Below are 17,625 nucleotides of genomic sequence, written 5' to 3'. Positions count from 1 at the left end.
CTCTCTCTCTCTCTTTTCATCTTTTTCTTCAAACAACGGCTTGGCAACCCTCCAATCCAGGCTTTCCGTGTCTCGGACCAACATCAGACCATTTGTAAGTGCAACTTCGCAGACTTTAACCAGATTGTATAAATCGGTGCCTCCAATTGGGTTAAACATTTAGGTTAAATGTGGGTCCTGTTTTTGTTTTTCTTTGATTATTTCATCATTTTAGTTCTTGTTTTTTTGCCTATCACAGTAGTTTCCCACATAGGTTAGAAAATAAACGTGCACAAAATCAAAACCTGATTGCGTACTGTGTGTGTTTCATTAATTTATAGTAACCTCTAAGATGAACAAAGACCTCACAAAATTGTAAAAAGGGTACAGCCTTCATTTTAATGACTGTTTCTCATCTGTTATCCTGATAAAACAATCAAAAACAGATTCGGTGCTCCGAGGTTCTGATTCAAAATTAATTTAAATATTACATTTGAGTCTCCTTCAATTAATAAGTCAATTGATTATTAATTTGATAATGAACAATTATTGATTTAATTGGACCGAATTCCCTTACAATATAAAGGATTTTAGTTGCACTCAACCTTTATTTCTAATGCATTTCCTTTAGTATTTTATTTGCAGGCTGATTCATCTTCATTATCAGATGGCAATTAGTGATGCATAAATCACTGAGAGCAGCTCAGTTACCCTTTTCACCACAACAACACAGTTTGGAGAAGCATTCTTTTATTCCAAATAAAATATTAGTTCATTTTCAACAGTTTATCTAATTCCATCAGAGCTCTGTAAAATGTAATAAAACAGATTTTGTTGCATCATGATGTCAAGAAGGACTTCAAATATAATTTCTCTTGCAAGGCCTTTTTACACCATTGCCGTTTTGGAGATGCGGTTACATTTCAATCAAGTGATGGGCTCTCTCCAACAACTTTGGTTTTGGTACAAGAGGAAAAAAAACTCACTATGAACATTTAAGAATCTTTAATTCACACTAGTAATAAAATTGCATTACATTTCATAAAATAAATGTTCCAGTTTATATATACAGAGAAAACAGACTGTACATACCCTCCAATTAACCATTTCTAAAAGAAAACAAATCGGAAACCGATTTCACAAAACATACAAGCAACGTAGTGCTCAGCTAAGCAGGCACAACTGTACATCAACATTTGTAACTGCTCCGTGTTGGGGTGAGGGAGGGGCAAAAAGTTGAACATTTACAATAGAGTCCTCAGGAACTAATAAAGGGGTCTTAAAAAGTATTGCAGGCAAGCAGACAGACGCTTGTCTTTTTCCAAGTGCAGCAGAACATCCATGGTGTTGTGGAACGCGTGGAGCTGATTGTCGCTGCCACGGACGGTACAAGGCTCCCCACTATTGGACCTGCGACTCGAAGCTCCCGTTCAGCTGACCCTCCTCATAGTCCATTTGACACAAAATCATGTTGTTTTTAAGGAAAAACTTGTCGCCCACGCAAAACCTGTTGAAAGAGATAAACACGAGATGATTAGTGCCCACGCTGTGACTAAGTGATGTGTGTGTGTGTTTGTTTGTATCGCCAACTCTGAACCAACTTGTGTGTAGAAATGTTCCTTTCAAATAATAATCTTTGAATCAGCGCGGCTGGCTTCTAATAAGATAATTAACATCTCTTTCATCATCAAACCAACAGTAAATCACCGACCAACTTAAGAGGTATATATTAGTGGACCAGTCAGTGCTAACATTACTGTTCAAAGTGTACAAACATAAACAACCAGAAGGTATAATTGTTCATTCATTGCCATCATGATTGATGTCAAAACTACAACCTGGCTAGAGGACAGTGTGTTTAGTTTGGTGTGAATAGCGCATGTTTAAATGAAGAAAAACACTTTTATCAGTCTGTCGATTTGGAAAGCTAATACTGAATTCAACCCTAACATCAAAGCAATCATTTGTGCTTTGAAAAAAGCAGACAGGTGCAAATAGACACCAACTAATGCCTTGTTCATCCACTTGGTACAGACGCGTGAGGAAAAAAGGCACAAAAAAATTCTGACATGCCAGCCTTTAAAGAGTCTTATTCAAAGTTGCCCTTTTTTGCAATTGTTTTAAAGCATATACTGTATGTCAAAATTGGTATTTCACCACCATAATGATCAACATTATAAGTTAATACCAAAAAGCTGTAAAGGTTTGGGGACTTTGCTTTTCAAAGCTACCTACCATACATTTGAGACAAACATTCATGTGATTCTAATGCTACAAGAGAGCAGAGTGCCATTAATTGCATTGACTTTGTAACTCAGTGTGCCAGATCCACAATAATTTATCTGCACACGACTAGAAATGACACCACTTAAATAATTACACCATGTCTGTACAGAATAGCACATTAAAGAGGCAGGATAACAGCTAAAGGTGATAATTGTGACTGCAGCAAAGCATGCTGGGAAATGCTTCCTCCTCTGATTCCCTAATGCGCCACAATATCTTTTGTAATGACGCGCTGATGACACTGACGAAACCATAATGTAAGTGACCGCTCTCTGCAATGAAAATGAACAGAACATCGCTTAGGTGACGAATGGCTGCAAGCAGCCTGAGAAACTCAACAACACAGAACTCCACCCCAAATATAAAGAAGCGCATTGACAAGAAAAGTATCCAGCTCTGATTTGAATGATTCATGATTATTTTAACTTCCATTGAAAAGCACATGCATGTTTAGATTTGGAATTTGTGTTAGTTTGACAGGTTTTTTTTTATGAAGAGCAACACATATTAACTCATTTGCTCCCCAAAAACGTACTTATATGTTTTTTAATGTATTTTTTTTATGCTAGAGCATACTTCTGTCCTGAAGAGGTCGCTTAAAGCAATGGTAGTCATTACAAAAACAGCCAGCAGGTGGCAGCAGAGTACAAGAGACCAATCAGGGCCATGTTGCAAAACACTTTTTTCTCCACTGTTTTAATACAGATTTGTGAATAATGATGAAACTTAGCTATATTCTAATGCTAATTGCTGCAAGATGGAAACAGATAGAAATATACTTTTTTTTCCTGATGAAAGAAGAGACTCTAATCTTTCTTTTGGTTGGTTCCATGCTTTTATAGCCATAAAACACAATATTATGTGGGCCGTGCAAAATCAGTTAAAATCCAGTAAAATTAGTTAGGGTATTTTAAGTTGATTTATTTTGAAATATTATAAACCTTGAGCATCAAATAAAAAATAAAGTTAATGTGTTAGTGTGCTTTGAGTTTCAACTAAAGATGTTTCCAATTCTTATTTCTTATCTGCTCTACTACCGAGTCAAATTCAAGATGGTATCGGCAATGCCAACCAAAACAGCACGTCAGATGAATTGTTTTATCTATTTGAAACTCAAAGCATATTGAGGTAGCGGTCAGACAGTTGCTGTTTTATAATACAAATTGAAATTGCCAATCAATATTTAATTAAGTAAATGTCACGTTTGTCAACATCTACTTTTGAAAATATTCCTTAAACAATGAGAGCTAATTAGACTGATTACAAATAATAGATATATTTTCTGGATAACATGTTATTTTTCATCCCTCTTTTGTAATATGTATTCTTCTAAATTCGCCACGGCTGTTTTATTGTAATTGCCTTTTATAATTTAATGACACATTTAAATGCTTTTTATCCATAATGAATCAGTTGTTTATTGAAGCACAAATTTATTTATGTAGTTCCTAATTTGAATAACTCCAACATCCAACCCCCTCGTGCCGACCACCAAAGGACCTTCACTGTTCTCTTCTCTTCTAACCTCAACTCTGCCTCAATCATAAATGCCCACATATTATATGCTGTGGTTTAAGCTCAGATGTTTCACAAAGTTAGTTGTGTTGCCACAACTTTTAATCGTCACTGTGTGGGGAACTGAACCTGAAGGCAGACCAATGTTACACTACACCATCAGTGACTATAAGGCAGTAATCCGAGTCATTCTTCACAGAAGATAGAACAATATCACTGTAGTTATTATGTAGTTGTGTTTGTATTCAGCTATACATAATTAAATTGTAACAATACTGCTACATACAGTAGCTAATTGTTAGTCTGCATGCCTATTGTGTTTCCTATTGTATGTTAGCATTAAGCTAGTGGAGGATATCAGGTTGTTTTCTTTGTTTTATATGTTTAGTATGACCGAGACCTTCAGCTCAGAGTGGCAGCTTTGAAGCCTATTTTTGAAGAACTGTTCACTATCTGCCAAACGGCTGCTTGTTGTGAAGCGACTAGCGAGTCGGGTCACCTGGTAGCATACAGCGCTTATATCTCATGTTTGCGCTTGCAAGTCAACGCATGAATTACTGAATGACTTCTTGTATCTTGAAAAACACGGAGGCCATGTAACTCGTATCTCAACAATGCTGCTACATACTGTAGCTAATTGTTAGTCCGCATGCCTATTGTGTTTCCTATAGTATGTTAGCATTAAGCTAACTGAGGCTATGAGTTTTTTTGTTGTTGTTTTATGAATAGTTTGACCGTATTTCAGCAGAGAGTGGCCACTTTGAAGCCTCTTTTTGAAGAACTGTTCACTACCTGCCAAAGCGCTGCTTGTCGAGTCACCTGCTAGCATACAGCGCTCATAGGCCTATCTCATGTTTGTGCTTGCAAGTCAAAGCAAACAAAAAAAAAATCATCTGCATGACTTCTCGTATCATGAAAAACCCGCAAGCCATGTCACTCGTATCTCATTGTTTCTGTTTATGTGACAGCGCAATCGACTTCAAGGTGTCAAGGGGAGCAACGCTATAGCAGAACATAGCTTGGCTTTCGCTACGTGCCATGCTGTTAAAACGGTCATTACTGTGCCAGGTGACAGCGTGCCTGCCAAGTGAGAGGAGAGAGAGTACGGTCATAATTCCCTTGCAGCAGGTGTTCACTATGGTAACTGAATGTGGCCCGTGCAAGGTTAATGGGCTTGTGCTGTGCAGGAGAACAGGGTCACAGCACCCCTGACAAGCATGCAAAGGACATTCTGCTCCCAGACTGGCGCCATTACCAACAGTATTCTAATGGGGAAAAGCAGTATTTGGATATGTCATATTCTTTGTAGCGGCTTTGTGTTCACCCCAATTTGATGCTTGTTTCATAACTAAGAAAAGAGCCTTTCACACCTGTGCCCATGCAGCCAGCGCCTGTTAAGAGCTAATGTTGCTGCGCCCTTGCAATTAGATTTACAGATCCAGCCGCAAACTGCTGCCAGAGTGTGACACGAAAAATAATTAGCGGACCATTACAGACACAATGCAGTAACCTTTATTTTTACAAGAGACTTTCACTCTGGCTTGTGCGAGTGTGGCCCGCACTAATCAAACCAGACAGTCAACTGTATTGCACAGGAAGAGCGAAGCGATTTCTGCTACGTCTGATGTTTAAAAGCTATCGGCTGTCTTAACGCTCCGTTTTTTTTTTGTGGTGTCTACTGCTTACCTCTGGTTACAAAGCTGACAGGCAAAACAGTCCAAATGGTAAACATTATCTCTGGCTCTCATCACCATCTCAAAGGCTGGGATCAGTTTACTGCAGGCTGCGCAGTTTCCCGTAGTACCAAAGAGCCTGCAAGACAGAGAGCACACACACAGATTAACCCACCTTGCCTTTACCTTGATGCAATATGAGAGCAGAGAAAATATACTGACAGCGAGCATGAAAAAGGAAAACTTGGGAAATGGGACAGAATGGCAATATGCTGCATGAAATCCACAAATCTTTCCTGGCGCCCGCTCGGTGTTGGAGTTAATGAGAGAAACAAACATGGATCTTAATTCTCGCCTAATGATCTAATTAAAATGATCACATGGCTGTAATCGCCTTCAATGCATACTGTATATCCCTTGCACAATGCAAAAACAACAAAAACAAGTCTGAGGTAAATCATTTGGGCTGCTCAAATTGTTTTTCTTCTCCCAAATGAAAATGAACTAATGTGTCTATCTGCAAGCGAAGGCGGCTGGGTTTTGTGCAAAATGTCTTTGTTCTATAATGAAGCTGCAAGTTCAAAATATTATTTTTTTATACACATGAATGGACACCCTTTTCTCACCTTTTTAAACTATAAGCATGTTTTCTTTTTTTTCTAAAAGAAGAGTAGATTGTGATTACAGTGTTTATATGACTGACTTCAAGAATGTTGCTTTCACTATCTTCTTTACACGTGACTGAACGTAATGTCTCTTTTTCATACATGACCTCCAAATTATGTTTTTATTTTTATTAACACTCTTTCCCCCTTAAATGTCCTAGTTGCTGTATGTATTGCTTTGTTTTTGCAAAAACAATGAATTAAAAAAAATCTCAGTGTATTTTTATTGCTTGTTATTTGCTGAAATTGTAATTTTATTCATATTTGTGTCTTCATGTTGTTATTAATGCATTTTGCAGACAATGTAAACAAGACATTAAAGTGACATTTTCAGAATTCGATTTTTAGTTGCATTTCTTTTCTCTGGATAAATTAATTCATTTACTGCTAGCCATTTTCAAAGCAGCATTTGGAAACATTCACAATCAGTTTTTGTTGACTTTGATTACATTTAGTTTTGCTCATATTTTGCATTCCGAGTCCCTTTTTCACGTCATGTCTAGTTATTAGATTTTTCCTTTCCAGCCGTCCCTTGTGTCAGCCAATCAGCTCCCACCAGCGCATGTGTTTTGTCCAAGTGTCCCTCGTTATCTAATCTAAGCGTGTACGGGAACGCCCCCTTGAACTCGGAAATCCCACTTGCAAAGTCGGAAAAAAAATGTACCCGTTCACCGACGGACTACAATGTGACATCACTTTACAATGGCAACCCCTTTGAAAACACAGACCGTGAATGGTAAAACATAATTTACTCGAGTTTAAAACGAGATAGCTTTCTTCATTCATAAATATTCGACATAACTCCACATAACACAATGTACATGACAGTATCTCCCTGAAATTAGATAAAAACAATAAATGAGGCAAAATTGCGGTCAAAATGGGTTTTGAGGACCAAAATAAAACAATTGATCACTATCCGCCATTTTGGATGTTTACTTTCGCCTCAAACACTTTCAGGTTGGAACTGGGAAAAAAACAACTCTGATAAATCCGACTTCTAACCATCCTCGAACGCAGCACTAGTTTCTAGGCTTATTTCAGTCTTCATCAGTTTGTTGTTCCTAAAGTCATGTTAACCAACTCGTTGTGTTTTTGAGCTTCTCCACTTAAATCTGGCTTATTAAGACTTTGTTGAATTGAGTATTGTGATAATTCCATATACCTTGTTATTTTTTCTATATAAATACCCTTCAAAAAAATTTTTTTTTTCAATATTCTCTTCTTCTCTGCATTTGGCTCCACCTTTTTGCCAACACATGATAAAACCACAGCATGTTTTTACCGATGTTTCAAGGCCATCAGAATACCATGCATGGTGACAGTATAAGCACCTATCAAAAAGAAACACCTAACTCAAACTATAAAACACAACAAGAGAATGCGCTTTTGATGTCAAAATAATTTAGTTGCAGATATATAACTAAGAAATGCAGCGTGAGCGACGACTCACTGCATAGCTCGAGTTGTATGTCAGTGGCTTTTTTTTTTTCCTCATACACATCAGGAACTGGCTTTTCAAGTACTAATCGTGACACATACTGTTTATACTAAACATATACATACTGTGCTCGAGAGTGAGGTGCCTAAAGTCAGGATTCACACTGTAATCTCAAAATCAATGCAACGCCGACATCGACAGGGATCTGTTATTAATTACATTTCTTTCACAGACGAGCCGGGTGAGACCCACTTCCATACCTTCCCATTGAAAAACATACTTGAATTAATATGTCAATGGCTGAAAACTTTTGGATTCGATTGACGGCTAAAAATGTCCACTGCAGTAACCACAACCTTGCCTTTACTATGTTCGGCAATAAGCTCCAAACGTGCCCCGTTGGGCTTCATCTATGTGACTTTTTTTGCCCCACCTTCCTTACTTTAGTGTTGTTCATGCTGCTCGTGCTGTTGCTGCTCTTTTTTTGTTTTGTTTTTTTGTGCCTATTTGAAATGAAGGATTGTTCTGTTCATTTCTACCTGTTGAGATTGGTCTTCCAATTCAGTCCATTGGCCTCAACCATTCCCATAATTAAAGTATATGAGTGAACCAAGACCTATTTCCTTGATAAATTACTTGTAATCATGTGCAAAGCCAGATATGGATTATTTTATGTCCACAAAGAAATAAGGCCACACATATTTTACACATAACTTGTGCATTTTTACAAGTACTGATAGATTTATATAATCTATAGGGAAAAAAGACTGCTTTATAGTTTTTCAGGAGGCAATATTAAAAGTCAAATACTTCTCCCTAAATGTGTAGGGCCCAGATTGAGGAGTCACGGTGCTAATGTTTTTCCTTGTCTATGTTGCTCTCGTTCAGCTGCTACCACCTTGTTAGAGAAAACATCCATCCAGCAGCCCTGCTTCTAATTAGAGGCCACTGGCCCAGTGGAGTTGCAGGGAAGAAACAAGAGAGAAAGGCTGTTATGTTCCCACAGAGGGATTCATACAGTGTAAAGCAGAAATACTGTGACAACAACTTGGTGTTACAGTCAAATGTTTGCCACATCCGCAGGAGAGTCAGGAAGTTTTTTTTTTTTCCACTTCCTGCTTTCACATTTTGGACACACTATTGTAGATGTATGAAGACTCAATTACAAGTACAGTGTACAGCCCTTTAGTTGAATACCACGTTGTGCGGCAACATGCTGGGCAACATGGAGCTCTATCCAAATTAAGAGAAGCAGCAGCAGATAAGGTCCCCTACAAAGCCGAGAGACCATGAATAATGTTATATTGTTTGGTTTTGGTGTTTTCAATGTACCACATTTAGTTCTCTTTTGTTGTATGTGATGCTGCTCCGCGTATGTTGAAGGAGTAGTTGTTTGAAGGTTAATAATTACCTTGGCATTCATGCTAATTTCTGTTACACGTTTCTGGTGTTTTACATTGTACGTTGGTTTTAAGCTCACAGACTTTTGTTAATATATAGTTTGATTGAACATTTTGGTGTTTTGAATGTACCATATTTAATTGTCTTTTGTTGTATGTGTTAGTTTTACACTAAAATGTAGTTTGAAGTAATCTTACATCATCTTTCACCACTGAAATGAATGAAAATGCCATTAATCCTTTCATCTGGTGCACCTCGGCCACCAGCAGGCAATATAATGTAGATATATAGACGAACAAAGAAGAGTTTTAAGACTGCCTCAGTAATCTGCAATAAAAGGAATATTAGTTGTTTTTCGCAAAGGATAAAGAATATAGGCAACTATTGTTGCTTAATGGGTTATAACACTACGACTATTAACACTATTTCTTAGCCCAGCATTTTTGTATTGTTGTTTTAAGTCTGCAATATGCAATTCACCTTGTTTTATGTTTAATTTAGCAGTCAACTCTCGCTGATAGCGGCAATAAACAGCTTGAAACATTTTATTTTTTAATTAATTTTTTTACTATCTGCCAAGCTGCTGCTGCTTGTTGTAAAGTGAGTCGAGTTTTCTGCCACCATCTAGCGCTTACATCTCAAATTAAGTACCGGTATAAGAAATACCTTTTACATTACTAATACTAATAACAAATACTTTTAAAGTGCGTTTTAATCAAAGTAAACATCTGAAGAGTGTCGGGAGTCTTAATCAAGTTTAGTATAATCTTGCATGAATGCTTAGAAAAGTATTTTCTATCTATTTTTCAAATTGCTTATCTATTGTCATAAGATCAGACATTAACAACGTCCAAAAACAAACCTCTGTAAACATGGTGTAAATGTTGTATTTACCATGAATATGCTATATTTTTGGGGTTAGAATTACTGGGGTTGGTCATTATTTTCCAGACAACTGATTAGCTTCCTCAATGCTCTCAAATAACCCCAATTGGTTAGATTGCCTGGTAAACACAGTTTGATAATATCATAATGCTAAGACTTCTCATGATGAGTAAACTACGCACACTTCAGGGGATCAAAACATGCAGTATAAGTAACTTGATTTAAACAGGTATTCAGTGAACTATACAACCAAGTTCAGTGATGGTTCAGCGCATAAGCACGGCTTGTCCCTCGAATAAATAACCCGTCTGATTCTAAATGATGAAGGATCTACTTCATTCCCGCTAAGTTGATAAGGCATTCAATTTTATTTGCTACACGCAGGCAAATATTCTGCCCATTTTGTTCTCTCTCCACCAACAAATTGGCAAGCAAAATATATGAAATTGTGCTGATGTGACCGTGTGTGCAGTATTTCCGCCAGTAAATGATGAGTCCGGGTTATAACATCAGCAGAGGTTCACGGCCCAATTGGGCTTCTTTTTTTTTTTTCCTGCTAAGAGGAGATAAGAGCTGGAGAGATACATTCAAACACATTTACATTCGGGTGAAGCTAAAAAGCTACTACAGTTGAAGCGAAAAACCACACTAGTGCTCTCTGGAGTGGCGCCTGATGGGAAACTGCAGTACACAGTAACAACATTGCACAACAGCCTGTCGAACGTAAAGCTCCAAGGTGTGGATGTTAGCAGAGACACACATTGACAATAAATAAGAATTGATCTTTAAAGTGGCTAAATGAACAAATCTTTGTCTTATGAATGCATGGATATTACTTTGATTAAAAATCCATGGATGACAAATGAGGATTTAGCTTGTCAGAACGAGAATTCACACAATGTACTTGCATCGTATACTATAGAATCATTCCTTTTTATTTTTTATTTTTTAATATATATAGTACAGAATCATTCCAATGGTTTAGAGTTTATGATCGGCATTGCATTTATTTGGATACAACAGTAACATCTCATCTTGGTCAAATATGGTCTTTCTTCAAATTTTAAAATAGTGTATATCATTTTTTTATATATATATTTGTAATTTTTTTAATTACAATTTATTTTATTTTATTATTAACATAGTGTATATCATATTGCAACCTGATTGTTTTGGCGAACAATGTAGGCTGTCTAATGAGGTCAAAGGTGATCGTCTTCCATGGTGCATTTCTATAAGAAGCACCACGAATGATTAGGTTCTCTTAGATGGTGTTTTCTCAAAGTAAGTAAAGAGTGACTGGATGAAATACAAATAACATTTACAACATTTAAAACATGAAATACAAAAATACATTGAAATACAAACGTATTAGAATGAAGCTTGTAGCTGGGCTAAATTACTGTTTTAACTTTTTTTTTTTTAATTAACGTGCAATATATTTGAGTTAAAGCATTATTTCAGTACACTTTACAATTTTCTTATTTAAGCGCAGTGGCTTATAAAAATGTGAAATATAGTTTTTAGGAATAAAACCTCTCCCTTGGTTTTGCTGCATTTTAATATTATTCAATATGGTGAGTTTTAGAGAAATTAGTATTTAAAAAAAAATGTAAATATAAATATGTTAGTGTTTGTGTCCTTAAGTAAGAGTGAACTAGCACATATCCCTCTTCTTATATGGATTGAATGCATCAGCGTTCTCCGGAGGGATGCTACTAATTCTATCTAATGTGCAGGATGCCATGTAAAATACATCTAATTACATCCCAGGTCACCTGAATTAGTCAATCAATCATCTGGACTATATTGAGGTTTGAAGCATAAAAAGCTCATTAAAACTACACACTTCTGGGATTAGTTTATATGACCAGATGTGACAATGAAATTGCTTCCTTCATTTTGTCACTGATTGTGCACTCACCTGCTGCAATGTGTGATCTCTTATGTATTTTGATATCATTAATTTAATATAGAAACACCACTGAATATAATGCACTCCAGTTACACATCATTGCAAACTATTAACCATTTTGATAGTAATTTAAAATTTTAAATGAAGACGTTATATATTTCAAAACTGAGTATTATCATGATTGTGCAGGTGTACCTAATGCTGTTGTGGTATGTCCGCAGGATGATTTGTGACCAATGGTACATGACCCCTGACCTCTCTATTCGCTACAGTGCTACTGTTATGAATGATAATACTGTACAACTTAACGTAACAATATCACGTTCTATATAAGTCATCACTTTTGTGCTTAAATGAAACAAGTGTTTTTTATGTAATTGTAATTAGCTCATTAATAGAACAAAAAAATCCCAGATCGTGTCACTTACGAGTACATGTGAGGAATGACACTGGGGTTAAAGGTCAGGCCTTTCGTCTACAAGTAGGTGGTCAGATAAAAGGCTTCATTTTTTCTTCATTGCGCCAGAAAACCCGGCAGAGTGAAGTTGGTTTTCAAGTTGGGAGCCTCAAATAATGGGCTAGCAATCAACTGTAAAGTCCTCTCGTGTGGTGCCAGTAGACTTGAACTTGTGTGCTGATGTTGGGCAGCAGTAAGAAATCAGAGTACGTCTGCTCTCCCTCCTCTTTTATTGTCAAACTTCAATGAGTCTTTAGTGAAAGGAGTGCCGCCTTATGTTTCTTCAGTGCGCTACTTTGCCAACGTCAAAAGCTTTCAGCTCTCACAATGTCTCCGCGCATTACCTTCTTTTAAGACTGGACTGCAGCACTTGATTTTTTGTTACCTCTTCGCTCAGCTCTTTGAGACCTCTTGGTATAAACATATTTTGCCAGATTAAAAAGCAAAACAAAAACACACAGATCGCAGCAACTGTTGTACATACTTAACCATCAGGGTTCATTACTGTACTGTACATTATTTAAAGTGCAATCTTTATGACAAATTTGACTTTTCCTCGACTAGATTTCCTCAGTAAAATGTTGTTGCTGTTATCATATTTGTTCTATGACACAAAAGCACAAGAAACTATTGACGTAGTGAATAGGCCTGCCTGGCCTGGATGCATGATGATGAGGCATGGTTTGTTCATTTCTATCAGGTTTTATTGTGTAAATCAAGAGGACAGTGAAAGTGCTAGCAGTTCCGGAGTTCATTTTTAAAGTGCAGGTGTGTGCCTTAAGTCAGTTCTTATTTGTTGGTGGACATATTAGCGCTGTTTGTCTGTTTGTATTCTCTTTACTGAAATGAAGTGACACATTTATGTGCATACTGCAAAAATCTTTAGACGCCTACAGTTAATATGATGGCCTGGCTAACGTGATATAGCAAATTTTGCTCATTTGCCAACACGCTAATGTTGGCTAACGCTTTTATGCTTTAGCTTTACTGAAGTAAGCTACATAAAATTAAAATAAATACAGTAATCATCATCCAACATTAACATTTAACTACTCACATTTTTAAAAATACTTTTACTTCCAATGCTTTAAAACATTTAATGTGATTAAAAAAAAAATTTATGTGAAAGGTCATGTAATATTCTACAAGGTGAATAACTTCTACCACAGGTACAGTGGTGCCAATTGTGACTTGACTTACACGTTTTTGAAATCTTTACACGTCTGACCAATTTGTTGTTGTTGTTGTTGTTTTTTGGGGGCATGTGAGCATATGTGAGCACAACGGTTTTCTTCCATTTTAGCTTAAAGGTAACAAGCGCTTTCGGATGTAAAACAATAATATTTAAAAACAAAATATTTTTTTGTGCAGCCAACCTCCGTTTTTCATGGAAAACATTTATTAGCAATTAATTTACATTTTTCAATAATTTTTTAAAAAACAAGAAAAAAATATATTTTCAATGCATTTATAACAGCAGTCAATTATACGCAGATTTTCACTATTCCGGGTTCATATCCCCGCGAATACCGGGTGTCCATTGTACACTGCTTTTGTATAACAGAGGATTACTGTGTGCTATTTGTCATCATTAAAATACATATTATAACAGCTGGAATGGATTAATAGACAAAGGTGATGTGAAATGCGAGTGTTATAAGTTACAAGTGTGGCCGCGGAACAAATTAAACTCGTATGTCAAGGCACCACTGTACTTTTGTATTTTGACCCAAATATCGCTTTCAGGTACTTTCTGCTCGACTCCCATCAGGACATGACAGATTTGAAAAGACTGACACTCCCAGATTGAGCTATCATCATCATCATCATCATCATCATCATCATCATCATCATCATCATCATCATCATCATCATCATCATCATCATCACCAGTTTGTGGATAAATTGTAATGTTCGTTATCTTGGAAACATTTTCCTCTTTCAGTTAATTATGCTGCCAGTTTGATAAGTGGATGACTATTATGTCCTCTCTTATATATGAAACAGGAGATTAAATTAATTCAGTGCAGATGATCAAATCACAACTAGATTGTCAAGCCTCTGGTGGAGACATATGATACGGAGCCCTTGACATAAATGAAACACCTAATTAATATGTTATTATCCTTTTGTGATAACAGTGGGGTCTAAAAAAAAAGGTTTTGTATTTGTGAACTTTTTGTAGTGCAATCATTTGGAGGGCAGTGGGGGACAGCGGCACAGATGTGTGTTGAAGATTCAGGAATGCGTGAGTGCATTCAATAAGCTGCTAATGCCACTGAAGGACAATCACAGATGGAGCTCCTATAATAATTAATGGGAGCATGGCAGGGTTCCAAACTCCGGGAAATAACCAACGTGTGTTTGATCCACCCGCTTGTTTTTAATGTAGTGCAGAAGGCTAATTCAGTGCACAGATTTAGCTTCATTACTGCAGGTGAGGGACGCCTTCATCTTAGTTCACACAAGAGGAAGCAAAGAGAAAGAGGGGATGGAGACGGATGACATCAACATTACACACAAGGCAAGGTTTTTAATAGCAGTTAGTCAAGCTGCTCTGGCCATTAAGCGTTGTTTCATTCTGAAGAGCAGGCACTTCTGACCAATACGGGAGCATGAAATCCACTTTCTTTTCAAAAATCCATAATTTGCTATTAAGAATTCTTGATTTTATTCGTTGGTCTCCATTTTACGCCCCATCTCTGACCTCAACATCTCGCCCGTCTAATGTGCGCAAAAGCATTTCACTTTTCCTCCGCTGTGCCAGCGAGGCACTCACGCTGTCCTATCAGCCGATATATTTTTACACGTGAAACTCTGCGCTTCATAATTTTTGCCGTCACTTGTTCATTTTCACATTTATTATTACCTCATATGCACCATCGGTCCCTTCTGGGGGCAACACGGGGGTCTTAGTGGAGCTCTCACTGCATCTTAAAAGCATTAACTGAGGGTGGGATCTGATGGATGGTAATGGTCTTAACGTAACATCACTAAGCGGCTCTGGAGTGGGCTGTGGGCTCTTTGCGGGTCAGGAGAAAAGCTGAGATGTAAGCAGAATGTCACCAGGGTCTTGGAGTGAGCTACCGTGGTTGGAAAAAGTCTACACACCCCTGTCGAAATGTTTCCCCCCCCCAAAAAAAATGAGAACAAGATAAATCATTTAAAAACTTTTCCACTTAAAGTGACCTATAACCTGTTCAACGCAACTGAATAAATAAAAAAACACACAAAAAACAGGGTAAGTAAAAATATGGTGGTGGGGGGGGGGGTGGGGTGTGTATACTTCAGGGTATCCAAAGATTATGCCAAATAGTTAGTTTCATAATAAATTAATTTCAATCGGTGTCTCTAAATGTTGAAATATATTTAAGTACATATTAAGCATGCAGGAGATTTTTGCACATAATGTGCTGTTTATTGACAATGTAAAAACAAATTCTAGTCTATGAAATAATTAATGTTATAAAATAATATGTTAACGCATGCACTTGTTTAGTTTAATTTGTTTAAAAAAACAAGTCACTTTTTGTCCCCTAATTTTGTTTTCCACACACTCTATTAAAAAAAATAATGTGTTCCTCGTACTATTACTTTATTTACAGCCACATAATGTTCATACTCCTACTTTATTTAATGTTATTAATGTTATTAAATCCCCCAATTCTAGACTAAAAACGTTAGGGCATATATATACTGAGTGTTAAGTATTCTTCAAGCTGTTTTGTGTGTGATGTTTAAATATCTTATTTTGAAATCGATGCTTTTAATTTGGAAGTTCTGTTTCCTGTTTGACGTCTCCGTTGGCCATTCAGCTCATGCATATATATTTAGCTTTTGCAAAACAACGTTAACTCATTGAGTAGAAAAAGAGGAGGATGAGAGTGTGCAGTGTCGTGCTCATAACATTAAATGTTGAAAGAATTAACACATAACAGGTGCGCTTTAAATTGGTGGGCAAAAAATATTGATAGAAAGCCTTTTTTTAATTAAGTGATTAATCCAAATTCTAAGATGTGATTAATCTGATTAAAATTGTTATTAATTTACCTTCACACTGACTTTTTTTTATATTCACTATCGGTAGGTGGAAAGAGTTGACGAAGGTTCTCTTAACTTTGAATATTAGTGGTGATTTGAAATGACGTGCGCAGTTGGAGCATGTTGCTCTAAATCAGAATAACGAACCAATTAAAACCTGTAGTAAGTAGGCTGAGGGTATCAATGAGGGATTGGACAGACAAGTGGGCAGAAGGGGAATTGGTGAAAGGGGGAGGAGAGTGCAGCAGAGGGGGTTTTTTAGAAGGAGGGGGCAGGTAGCAAGGGCACCGGCATCTCTAAGTCAGCCTCTGGGGGATTCCCTCTCGGATAAGTGGTCCGATCTCATTGGGAATGTGACTTAACGCTCAGGAAATGGTCATGTTTAATTTAACTAGCAGATGGTAGGGGCATCTGAAGCCTGTGTGTGTGCGCACGTGTGTGTGTATGTTGTGGGTGAGACAAAGACATGGTGAAGCAACAAGGCCACCTTGAGGTTTCTCTCAGATCACTTGACGTGACATTCGTCGCACACTCGTTCATGTAAACAGAAAAAACAACAACAAACAAAAGAAGCGGGACAATGGTTACCAAGACAGCAAACATTAATTTGAGTAGTCATCTGTTTGCTGCGATCATGTCAGCTAAAGAAGGAATGTTCTGGATGGCCGCTTTTTTTTGCTTACAAGAGTAATGTATGAATCTTACCTAAAAAAATAAATCTTTCTTGAAAACATTTTGATGGTGTACAGTACTACTACTTGCTTTTAATAAGGAGGATTGACGAGTCTGTTATTGCCATGGTGACCCCAGATTGCTTCTGTATTTTTCAGGTGCAAGTTAGGCGAGCATTTCTGTGACAGAGACTCTCCGCGCTTTGCTTTTTAGCCACAGGTACATACAAAATTATGAATATAGTTAAATATTGTAGGAAAACACACTAATTATAAGTAATTTACACACAACTCTGGGGGGCACCAGAGAGTATCAATGCACAATTGCCCCCCATTTTACTTACCGGGAAGTGTGTTTACAAAAACAACAACCTGGTTAATAAATGTTATCTTTTGCTTTGGTCTTTAAAAATGTCGCATACACAGAAGAATAAAGAACGAATGACAACAATGTAATGTATATATCAGGCCACTAGTTGGTGATGTTACACCATCACATTCAATAGCATAAGCATGTGTTTTCCAAACTTTTGACGGGTTCTTTAATGTTAAGTAAGACACAGTAGTGCTGTAGAAAATGTACCCTTTTTTTGGGGGGTGGGGGGAGCATTATACTTACTTACTATACTTAAATGAAAGAGTCGTAATCCTTCACTGTTGTTGTTTCGGGTGTGACAACCAACACTTATCAGGCAT

General features: G+C 37.1%; 1 protein-coding gene across 1 annotated transcript in view; it reads right to left on the bottom strand.

The window, feature by feature from the left end:
- Window positions 1-712: 712 nt before the first annotated feature.
- Window positions 713-17,625, bottom strand: part of lmo1 (LIM domain only 1) — a 41,507-nt gene continuing 24,594 nt past the window's right edge. Inside the window, exons 3-4 of the mRNA XM_086072030.1 lie at window positions 5,467-5,592; window positions 713-1,486 (exon numbers count right to left, since the gene is read on the bottom strand). Coding sequence (XP_085928156.1) covers window positions 1,381-1,486; window positions 5,467-5,592 — 232 coding nt within the window. The 3' untranslated portion in view covers window positions 713-1,380. The remainder of the gene's footprint in view (window positions 1,487-5,466; window positions 5,593-17,625) is intronic.

This window comes from Leptonotus elevatus, chromosome 3, assembly GCF_054856555.1.
Source record: "Leptonotus elevatus isolate MCC_2025b chromosome 3, RoL_Lele_1.0, whole genome shotgun sequence".
Lineage (NCBI taxonomy): Eukaryota > Metazoa > Chordata > Actinopteri > Syngnathiformes > Syngnathidae > Leptonotus > Leptonotus elevatus.
This window is presented reverse-complemented; position numbering and strand designations above follow the sequence as displayed.